The sequence below is a fragment of the Eubalaena glacialis genome, chromosome 5 (assembly GCF_028564815.1).
Source record: "Eubalaena glacialis isolate mEubGla1 chromosome 5, mEubGla1.1.hap2.+ XY, whole genome shotgun sequence".
Taxonomy (NCBI): Eukaryota; Metazoa; Chordata; class Mammalia; order Artiodactyla; family Balaenidae; genus Eubalaena; species Eubalaena glacialis.
In genome coordinates, this window is record NC_083720.1 from 106,870,138 (window position 1) to 106,882,177 (window position 12,040).

The 12,040-nt window shown below is 34.9% G+C and overlaps 1 protein-coding gene across 9 annotated transcripts in view; it reads right to left on the reverse strand.

Moving 5' to 3' along the window:
• Nucleotides 1–12,040, reverse strand: part of WDFY3 (WD repeat and FYVE domain containing 3) — a 273,492-nt gene that overhangs the window by 49,604 nt on the left and 211,848 nt on the right. For 7 of the 9 annotated variants that reach the window (XM_061192466.1, XM_061192464.1, XM_061192461.1 and 4 more), the window contains 3 exons: nt 10,557–10,784; nt 4,408–4,461; nt 1,962–2,130 (listed from right to left, as the gene is read on the reverse strand). In XM_061192466.1, the coding sequence (XP_061048449.1) occupies nt 1,962–2,130; nt 4,408–4,461; nt 10,557–10,784 (451 nt within the window). The remainder of the gene's footprint in view (nt 1–1,961; nt 2,131–4,407; nt 4,462–10,556; nt 10,785–12,040) is intronic. The other 2 variants (XM_061192463.1, XM_061192462.1) reach the window with 1 other exon arrangement.

Here is a 12,040-nt window from a genome sequence, read left to right on the forward strand (position 1 = left end):
AAATGATCAGTCATTATCAGAAACAAAAATAAGGACAGCAAGTTATAAACATGATTATAAGAGATTCCACCTACTTGGAGGGCCCATGAGGACTACTTCAAGACTCATATTATAAGTGGCAGTATGGTCACTCATACATGAATGAATTTGATTAAATCATCAGGTCATAAAGAATAAGAACACAATTCTTTTAAAAATATAGGGCCAGACAATTTAATGTGCCACATAAGTTAACATTTTACTGCCTACATTTTGATAATTTTATTGATAATCACAGGAGATGAAATTAAAATCAGCTGATGAAAGTAACCACTGATAACCCAGAGTATGGGAAGCACTCAAAATAAACTCTAAATCTCACATTTAATTTAATATTCTTTAGTTCTGTACCAAAAAAAGTAATGTTGTATCTACCAATGATAGTTACACTAAGAATTCTGGAAAAACGTAAATCAGCCTGTTAGAATCCTATCCTTTGAACACAAGTTATCAGAGGTTCTGCTCTGCCTTGGGAAGAACCTCATTTTCACATGTGAAAGAGTATAATAAACAAACAAGAAAGATCAAGTCTTGCTGAGAATATCCACAAGGGGAAAAGCTTCCAGCTGCTTTATTTTTAGTTTGACGAATCAAAACCTCCAACTCTATGTCTAGCATAGCATCTTGCATATCATAGTAGTGACACCAATATTTGTGGTTTTAGCTCAATTAGACATTAGGAAAATGAGGCCAAGATGAGAAGTTAATGCCAATGACCCAAACACAAGACATCACAAACTCTGTGAATTATATACACCTTGGTTATAGCCAGGAAATACAACTTTGGACCCATCTCAATAACTTTGCTGATGCAGTGTCAAGAAATGATAAGGCTGAAAACTTTGTTCAACTAATAAATTTTCAGTGATTCTATGAAAATGTTAGATGGATTATGAAATGTTTAGTAATTCATAGTTATCACAAGAGAGAACAGGTATAATGTAATAGGAGAAACCGATCACAATTACAGATAAATTTTTTTATTGACATGGTCATATACTGTTAGTTTTTTATCAATGAGATCTGAAAATAATTTTTAATTTACGGTTCTTAATTTATATTCTAGGGCTTTATCTATAGACTACGCCAAGACTTTTGAATTTATGATAAATCAGAGGCTTAAAAAATTAAAACAATGGACTGATTTACTTATTCAATATTGACCGAATCCCCATTTTGTGCTAGGCATGTGCCAAAATCTATAAAGTGAGAGGAGAAATAATCTCTGCCTCTGAGAAACTTATAATTTAGGAAAACATAAAGCAGTGAAAGAAATCACTGAAATTGCTATAAAAGATATGAGCAAAGTGCTATTGGAGGACAGCGGAGTTGGAAAAGCCTTCAGAGGAGGACAGTTTGACCAGTATCTTCAAGACTGGGTAGGTCCAGATCACAGAGAAGTTGTAGCAAGAGGGCAGAGGGCACACATATGCAGAAGTACAGAATCAAAAAGTCCATGGCCATTTTAGTCCAATTCATCACCATATGCATGTCTTTCTAGGCTCATAAAGTATAGCTTTGGAATAATCTGTCTTAGCTCATTGGAAGAAAGACCATTATTTCTTACTGTTGGCTAACATGCACTAATGACACATTTAGTGGTTGTTTTAGTTTTATACATATTTATTTAGTTTTCAGGGCCTTAACTTAAAATATCAGGTACCACTGAGAATTCTGCCAGATACAGTGAAAAAAAATTATCAAGCCAACTGCACATTACATTCATCTGTAGGCAATAAAGAAGAGCCAGTCTCTTTAGTTCTGATACAGAAATCAATCTTTAAGAAGGGTGCGATAGTAAAATATGTACGGATACTTTTAGGTTGGCCCTACTGTTTATAGTTGCTAATATTTTCATATAGATTCACGTAAAAGGAATGCTCCCAAATGGTTTTTAATTAAAATCAGAGAGGAAGGCTGACCTTTGACTTTAGCAATAGTGTCTTCACCATGCTCTGGTTCTTGTTGAGTAGCTTCACCTTCTGAACTCTCTACGATGGCATCTTGGACAATGGCTGGGTTGCCAGAGGCTAGTCGCATGTAGTATTCTTTACTGTCATAACTTACGGCTCTTCTGTATCGAGCAGGTTTCTAAGAAACAACAAAAGGAAAGGACTCAGATAATTTATCTTCAAGAATTAATAGACTATTTATACAGGGTAAATCCACAGTCTTTTGGGTTAAGTTTCTCTATTTTTAAATTGCACTGATTTAAAAAAATATATATGAAACAACAATATTAGCAGTTTTGTTCCTCCCGAAAAAAGAAACACATCATCTTTAGCCAAATGTTTCCATGTTAGTATAGTACAGCCTCACTGATGCATCAGTAGAGGGAATGTCCAGTGTCGGAGAGCAACAAGTTGCAAGGGGAGTCTAGTTTCTGAGGAGCCTGAAACGTTGCTTCCACCCCAAGTAAATAGGCCTAAAGGGCCATCCATTCAGTTGGAATTACCTGTGTGAGTGCTTACTTCAGATATTTGGAGGTAGGGACCCAGAACTGCCCTGTTCCCATATTCCCATATCTCTCTGGAACTCTGGAAATGGCCCAGACCTTCAGAGAGTCCTGACCCAATATGGAATCGACCGGCTTCAGGCCAGATGACACTGTTTGGTTGGCCTGCCACTCCGAGCTGGTGTGTCTAATTTGTTAAAACATCCTGTTGTTTGTTGTGTAAAAGAATGTGATCCATAAACTTACTAACTAAATGAGTATATCAAGAACATATAAGTCCATTTTGAAGAAGAAATTAATTATGTAGAAACATTAGAAAAGATTTACCTTTTTGGTGTATGATACAAGAGCATTTCTTTTTCAGAATAATTAATATTTATCCTAAAAACAGGTTCTCCGATTGACCCAAACTTTTTTTTTTTCTTAAAACAATAGATAATGAAAAATTAAGGTCTAAAGTTTCCTACAAAAATGTAAAACCATAGGTAAAAGTTTATATGTATACAGGTTGATCATAATGAGACCCAGACTTTAAATTAACAATTAAGAAAAAGACAGGGTTTGAAACATGCTTAAAGACCTTCCCTTTCTAAACATTATCTTTTTTTTTTTTTCAACTTGCTTGCTTTTAAAAAAAAAACAAAAAAAAACTTATCTTTCCTTTCCTATGAATGTCTAATTGAAAGTATTCTATCAGCCTAACTCTTCGACTCAGGTAGTTATATGTATTGTCTACAATAATGCTTATTTTAAGCAAGACCTTTTTAAAAAAATGATTTTCAACTAAAGTAGAAAACAAGTGTCCAACAGGAATATTTAGACTAAAATACTGAACCAATTTTGAGATGAAAAGATGCCTAACTCAAGCCACCATTACCCTTCTTTTAACTTCATGTATAAAGTTAGAGAATGAAGAGAGCTGCAAGCTAACTGATGAATGATATGCAGCAAATGAAAACTGAAATATATAACATAGGAAAGTATTGAAATGATGTAAAAAAAAAATTACAGTTATGGAAGGAAGGATCTGATGAACCAACTAATAATACTGCAATATTTTTTAAATGAAAGCAGGGTAGTAAATTTTGTACTATAACAATTCTCTCCATGAGATCTAACAATTATCTTCAACTCATAATTGTTCATTTTTAAAAAGATGAAAGCATAGTTAGTGATGGGCAAGACAATGAATTAACAGATGCGGGACAACATCTTGGTTACTGACTTCATATCTGACAAACTTGGAACTATAAGCATTTTCCCTTAAATATTTTGAGGTATATTTCTGTGACATTTCTGAACTGCATTTTTTTTTTTTTTTTTTTTACTGAATTAGGTACTGAATCCTTCTGGAAAAAGAAAACAATTATATAAATTTAAATTAATTAAAATAAATTAAAATTGTATTTTAAAAAGTGGTCATATACGCTTAGTTTCCATTTAGTTTCTTCTGATTGAAAAAGTAATTTTAAAAGAGAATACACTTGCATTCTCAAAATATATACTGTTTAATATCTAGAAGAATTAAATGAGTAATTGAAAAAAAAAGTTGGTAGTGTCAGGCTGCCCATTACTAACATGCCTTGGGACTTGTTAGTTTAAGTGTGAAGCAGTACACATTTCACGGTGAGAGCAGTGAATACTCAGCCTTTTAGTGAGCAGCATACAGACCCTAGAAAGCTAATCAGAACAAAGCGAGAGAGACGAGGACATCTCTCAGCATGAATGAAATTCACTTTTCAACTCTAAGGAACTTACAGAAACAACAAATTGAAAGTCAATCCTTTAGGTTAGTCTAGTCTACCATGCACTAAAATAAAACAAAATAAAACAAAACAAAAACAAAATAACACAAAGAAAAGAAAACAAAACTGCAAGTATTTTGCATTCTTTTATGGTATTTTGTGTTTTACCTTTTGAGGAATGATATCATCGGGTGTCTCAGGCTGTTTACTTGGGATCTCAGACTGAAAACAGGGTATTAAGTATAGACACATCAGAAAAAAATAACAAAGAACAACACAAAAATAAAATATTCTTGAGGACTGTATGGAATATGGAAGATGCACTCACACAAAATTAATATGATATCCTAAGCTACTTGAAATAATCACTTAGCATCGTGTGATTATTTTCTCAATTATCCAAAGTAGTTTTAAAGTAAAAGAAACTACACTAAAATTCTCAAGGCTACTGAACAGGACAAACTTAAAAATCACACAGACAAAACTTCACCACAGGCTGCCAGTGTCATGGATGATTTACAGGCAACTCTTTATATGGCTTCAAAGGAAAAAACAGAAAACCAGATAATAGAACCTAGTGCTAGCTATCACCTTCCACCTACCTTTTACTGTGTTTATCCCTAGGTCTGTTTTGTAACAGAAGCAACTGGTTTAAACTGTTATCTACAATATCCCATACCACAGAAATCACTAAGCGCTTGTTAGTGAAAAAACACCTTCCCCTAAAAGCCCAAGGACCTATTTCCTTTGCTACCTTTACAGCTATGACCTCAGAACGGCTGAAAGCAGAAGGGAGCCTGGATCATCAGCCTCCAAACCAAAAGTTTTTGTAAAAATTACTTTCTAAAGAATTAGGTAGTTACTCTATATTTTATTCTCAATAAAATCTCGACTAACAAGGCGGCAGTATCTGTTGAGCTGGAGTGTGTGGCCTGTGTGTGTAAACACACAGACAGCTACAGACAGACAGTAACACATCCAAGAATCATTCCAACTTTTCTTCCTTTTCACAGTTTGTACCTGGAGATGACTTCTAGTACCTTTCCCTAGAGTAAATATGAGCAAGCAAAATGCTTTTACACATGTTTGCTTCCCTTGGCAAAACAAACATTGAACTACTGGGCATACTTTCAAATAGTTAATATGGTTTTAATAAACCTCTCTCCTTAAAAGCAAACTTTTAAAACCATACCTTATGTTGAAGGATAATCTTGAAAATATACATCTATGTTCTCAATCTTGGTAAAGATTTGGGTTACACGAGTATTACTACACATTTGTTAAACCTCACTGAACGGTAGGTACACTTAGGATTTATATATTTCAATATATGTAAAATTTATGTCAATAAAAAAGAATTACAAACAAATGTTGAACTCTATTGATATGCATGGGGAAGTATTTAGGAGTGAAGGGTACTGACTCTGCAACTCATTTTGAAATTAATAAAAAAACAAGATAGATCACTGGATAGATATGTGATAAACCAATATAGCAAAATGACCAATTACTACTGTCAAACCCAATTCTGATGTCCACTATATATCCCCAACCAGAATGTGGGCAGGGTCTGACATGTACACAATCGTATTTTCCCTGCAGCATATGGCACAGTGCTGGTTTAATACATATTTGCTCACTGAACCACTTACTGACTGAGGATCTTATTTTACTAAAAGGTACAGCATTCATTAGCGAAGATATATGTTATACTAATAATTTTAGTATTATCATAGCTCTCTTTAAACTTTTATAACTAAATTATTACTATAATTATGTTTACATAGAAACCTAAATTTTTCAAAGTCAGAATTCGTAGAAAATAATTTTATACTCCCTTTACTTCCAATTTTTCTATATTGCTGGCAATGGAATTTCTTGAATGAGTTGCTTAGTTCCTATGAGTCCTGTGATATCTATATATTACATAAAAATATATGTGGAGGCACCCACACGAGACTCCCTTAATTAGAAAAGGAACTTCAGGTAAGTCGTTTACCCTTCTGCCCCAAGCAGCCCAACATTAATAGGAAACGGTGAGGTCTTTGCCCCAATGATATTTGCAAAGAATAGTAAATTTGTTTGAGATTATTATTCTGTGAAAATAAGGGGATTACAGAATTAAAACCTGGTTTTAGTACTTAAATATAACTTCTTAAATGGCAAAATATGGAATTTTATTCTCATTCCTTAGGATTCAGAGTAATTAGACAACTGCTTAAAAACCACCATATTTTGTATTTTCATCATATCCCAGGCTCACATCTTAATATTTATAACTAATATTACCACTTAAAATACAGAATTACAGTGCAATTCAGTATAGCTATTTTGGTTTTGAAAATGGTCCCCTAAGGAAAGTCCCTGTGCAAAGGGGATAAATTATTTTTATGTGAGATCAGAGAATTTTCCACATGTACATAACTTTTCTCAGGACAAAAAAATTATTGTTGTTCTCATTAAAACAATTTTAGTTGATAAACTTTCAAAGTTTTTAAGTCGGTGGCAAATGAAACACTCAAATATGTTCTACATTCTATAAATAAACAACTAATTTAAAAATAAAATTCAAAACTTATAATAAAAGGTAAGCTACTTTTTAATACAGTATGTAGCATTATCCAGGTTTAAGAAATAAAACTTTAATGACTAAAGAAATAATCACTTGATTCATTTCTAACACATCAAAGATTTTAAAACAAGAAATAACTTTTAAATCATCACTGTATTTCTTCAGTTCAATTAAGAGGCCTAAAGATTTAAATGTTACTTAAAACAATAATTGTTCTTAATAAATAAGGCAAAGATCAAATCATTTGTCCTTACTCCAGGCAAAGCCTGTTTTACCTATCAAGAGGCCTTAAAAGCAATTTTCAGTTTGTACCTGTTATACCTGAAATACCTGTAACGTCGCAAGAAGTACTGCCTACATTTTATAAACATGGGTGCAAGGAGGGCAACACGTTTATGGGAGCTGAAAGGGAAGACGTGACTGATCTCTAACTCTGGGAGGCAATATTTAATACAGCTTAGACCACAGGAGGATTTATGGTGAATTTAATGAAGCATATACCTCAACAGCCATCACTTCCCATGGGTTCCTTTCAAAGTCCTGGAAGTGGGGCCCTAGTAATTTTGTATTCATAATTTTGTACTCTTTTTCTTATAGCGCCTCCCCAAGTTATATAAACTTCACACCCCATAAAATTTGACTCTAGCCCTTTTTAGTGGAAAAATAATTAGGAAAATTCTATAAGAATGCTGAATGGGAAGCAATGGATAAACTCTAACTTAGGAAGAAAGAGTGCTGGTAAGTCCATTCACTCAACATTTATTAAGTTCTAGATATTCTTTAGCATTAGAGAGACAAAACCTAGTATTGGGTTGGCCAAAAAGTTCGTGTGGGTTTTTCCATAAGACGTTACGGAAAAACCCGCACGAGCTTTTTGGCCGACCCAATATGTGGTTCTGTCTGGAAGAAATTCACTGTCCACTGACAACTTCTCAAAACCACCAAAGATCGGAATCCTTTTTCAAGAGTGAGGAACTTCTGAGGAACTGTCAATCTAGTCATTATATCTTGCTCCAGTACTTAGCATGACCTAGAAGGTGTTCCTTAATCTTCTAGGCTTCTATTTATCATCTGTGAAATTGGGATAATAATATAACTATACTTCAGAGGGCTGTCATGAGACATACAGGAAACTGCAAGTGACTGCTCTGCAGAGCACCAAGCTCACTGTGTTAAGTATCTGCTCTCCTTTTTTGATTTCACAATAGAAGTTAGTGGGATAGCAGCTGCTCTACTTTTTGGAATTTTCTTTGCTGTTGATATTGCCAGACTGCATATTCCGTAAAGAAAAAAAGTGGACATTTAATGGGGTTTCAAATTTACAAAAGATTTTGAACTAGCAACACCAAAATCATTATTCATTCAGAAAACTTCATCATAGCAGATTAACCTTGACTTGTGCATGAACTTAAGCAGCAGCATGAATTCCACAATCTGTAATCATCTCCCCTTCCCACCTGCTTTTTCCTTTTTTGTAAATGTATCTCTAACATTCGTTGACTGCCTTGTATTTCCCAATATGTAACCCATCTGGTTTAAAAGAAAAAAAAAAGTTCCGTATGGTTCATACGTATTTCTGAGACTGTCTGTTTAGATTTCACAGACTGGTGAACTCCTTTGCTTAGGTAAAATGCTAACGATATTATTAAGGTTGTAAGTGTGGACTCTGAATAGGTTATTTTGTTTTTATCTGATACAGAACTTCAAATATACTTTTGTAAAACAAATGACACTGTTATAAAGAAGGAAAGGCGTAGACACAATAAAAAAAAAAAAATACTATGGTTATGTAACTCAAAACGTATATGCCTCAGTTATATAGAGATAGTGAATGGTCACATATTTAGGAGAGCACATTCATCTTCTATTTTCCTATCCCTGAATGGATTCAATTTGAATGAGCGTTGACTCAGTAAGAAATATTTTATCAAATTGCTATAGGCTTAAATTCTTATTCAATTATTTATTTGGGGAAAATGGATGAAGAATAGAGATTATATTGCTAGTCTGCTCTGACAAACATAGGTGCTATTAAAAGGCTGCAAAAATACGGGTGGATTTTTTTTTTTCTACATAGTGTGCTAGTATTAGAAATTACAGTGCTTTAAATTAAAATTTACCAAGTATGGCATTCTTTTTTTATTTTATTTTTATTATTTTTTAAAAGTCTTTATTGAATTTGTTCTTCTGTTTCATGTTTTTTAAAACATTTACTTTATTTTTTATTTATTCATTTTTGGTTGCATTGGGTCTTTGTTGCTGCGCACGGGCTTTCTCTAGTTGTGGCGAGCGGGGGCTACTCTTCATTGCGGTGCGTGGGCTTCTCATTGCGGTGGCTTCTCTTGTTGAGGAGCACGGGCTCTAGGCACGCGGGCTTCAGTAATTGTGGCTCGTGAGCTCTAGGGCCCAGGCTCAGTAGTTGTGGCACACGGGCTTAGCTGCTCTGCGGCATGTGGGATCTTCCTGGACCAGGGATCGAATGCATGTTCCCTGCATTGGCAGGCAGATTCTTAACCACTGTGCCACCAGGGAAGTCTCGATATGTTTTGGTTTTTTGGCTACAAGGCATGTGGGATCTTAGCTCTCTGACCAGGGAGCCAACCCACACCCCCTGCATTGGAAAGTGAAGTCTTAACCAGGGAAGTCCCCCAAGTACGGCATTCTCGACAGAACGGAATAGCTTTGAGAAAAGTAAACTTTAGGAAGCTATCTTAAAAAAAAAAACTTAAATAACTATATATTAGCAGGTCTAAGGCCTATATTCTAAGTAGCATCAGGACAAATGTGTAGTCAATTAGCACAAGATAAATGGAGCCAGGCTTTTGGTTGGGAAAAAAAGAGACACTGGAACAATGCAAGTTGTCTCATGTTTTATGATCTGAACTACTTACTAGAAGACACATGTGCCAAGTCTTCTTTATAAACCTTAGTTTCTTCAACTGTTGAGAGAATCATATTAAAGTCAAGTATGTGAAAGTACTTAAACCATGAAGGGTTTCTCTTCCAAATTCGCAGTGACTTTATTGGGGAAGACTGTATTTTCCCGAACGCAAAAACATGATTCCTGGATCATGATCGTTTTAGACAAAATTTTGATGGTCAGTGCAAAAATCTGAATGAAGGCTTTAGGAAGGGCAACCTGTCTGAATAAAAAGGAACTTGAGGGGCAAATGCTGTTCGTTTTATACCCGTGGAGCCAGTGATGAAGCTTCTCAATATAAATGGGAAGATCTATACACTCAGGCTATTATTATTCTTTAACTGTGCTCTGTATTTCTTCAAAGAATATTGCTTAGTGGCAATGTTTATTTTATTAACACTCACTTAGATAGTGCTTATTCTGTGCCAGACACTATTCTAAGTACTTTACTAATTTTAATTAATTTAATCCTCCCAATAGCTTCTAAGATGGAACTGTTATTTTCTCCATTTTCAGCATAAAGAAAGCAGAAGCTGAAGAGGTTAACGTGGCCGGTACGAGGTCACCAGCTAGTGAAGGGGCAGAGGCAGGTTTCAAACCGGGCAGCTGGCTCCAGGGTCTACGATCCAAACCACTTCACTGTGAAGGCTCCCTGCTGTACCTTTTCATTCCACTGCCAGCACCCTGGCATTATCAACTTACTATAAGTTCATCGAATCTTCTCAATTAGGTGTTTTTCGTAATTGACCTAATAAGGGAAAACGCTTACAAAAAAGAAGGAAGACTTTGAAGCGTCACTACAAACGTTGAATTCTGCGCACTCACCGCCACGTTTGTCTCTTGTTCCGTTTCCGGCACGTAAGGGTAATGGGTGTAAAACATATCATTCCGCACCATTTTTTTCCTCATTCTGCAGGGCCCTTCTGTCATCTCCAACATCCATTTGTCGAGATGGGAACCGATGGGGGGGCCCCAGAGCCCCCGCTCCCGCAGCAGCTCGTACTCGATTTGGCACCACTCCTCCGTCACGTACTTCAGGGCATTTTGCTGACGCTAACAAGAGGGAGTCCAGGTTGGTTTTCAAGCAAAAGCACGAGCAACAATGAACAGTCTACAAGTACCTTAAAACCAAGTTATTCTTTGGAAACAAAAACCAATCCAGGTCATTTCAGGCAATATTATAAAAGTAAAATTACATTTATTTTATGGTTAAAGTAAGCTGCCGATCTTGTGAGAAGCTGAGGTTTTAGTGATGGCCCAAGGCGATTATTTTAGCACCAAGTATACAATACATGGAAGATCCCTCGAGGGTAGTGTGTGCAGTACACCTGACCAGAGTGTTGAAGGAACTTGTAGCTCGGGCACAGGGAAGATGGTAATATTACTTATGAAAATACATGGAAATGGTTTGTCCAGTGTGAGTTAATAAAGACAGTAATTTAAGGATGAATCCCCTTCCCCACCCCCAATTGTAAAACAGTTACTAGAACATGAATAAAAGAAAATCTAGAAAGCCACATCGAGAAATATTGCCAACACACTAGATTCCTGGTAATCACCGTAACATTTCCAATAATTTTAGGTAAAGAATATACACATGAATCTCTGATAGGGAACTTAACATTCATATAAAAATTAAAGGAAAACCATTTTTACTTGGCCCTGGGATAGATCCAAACCACCTTACTTAAATGGAAATTTATGACTTGGAATAACTTCTATTTGTCAAATGTCAAAATGTGTAACATTTCAACAGTAGATGCTTAAAACTAAGCATCTAATCATTAGATGCTTATCTAATAATTCATGGAATGTAAGTATACAATTTAAGAGTAAAGATCCCTTTATACTGTACAACTAACACTAATGATCATTGAAGGAGTAATCTTGATATTATACTGATACCATCATAGTACTTATGTGTTCCTGGCAGGAGGAAATCCCCTGTAACAACTAAGTATCTAGTATCATGCCCATAAAATATTAGTAGCTTATCATTCAGAAATCTTTAATAGATATAACTCAGCTGCCATGGAAATAAAATATTTTGAATAAGTTGTTGAGTAATTATGAATTCATCAAGCGGATTTCACTGAAGATATTTCTTATTGACAAAATCACCAAGCACTTGTAATAAAAAATAACTTTATCTTTTAATTTTTTAGAATTTTAAGAGACTTCTCAGAGATTTTGATGTACATTTTCATGGTCTCCTTGTTAAGTATGAAAGAAAGGGATCTTTCCAATATTTTAATTTTTATTAAGAACAAACACATGCAATATGTTGGTAGTGAATGTCATTAGGATTC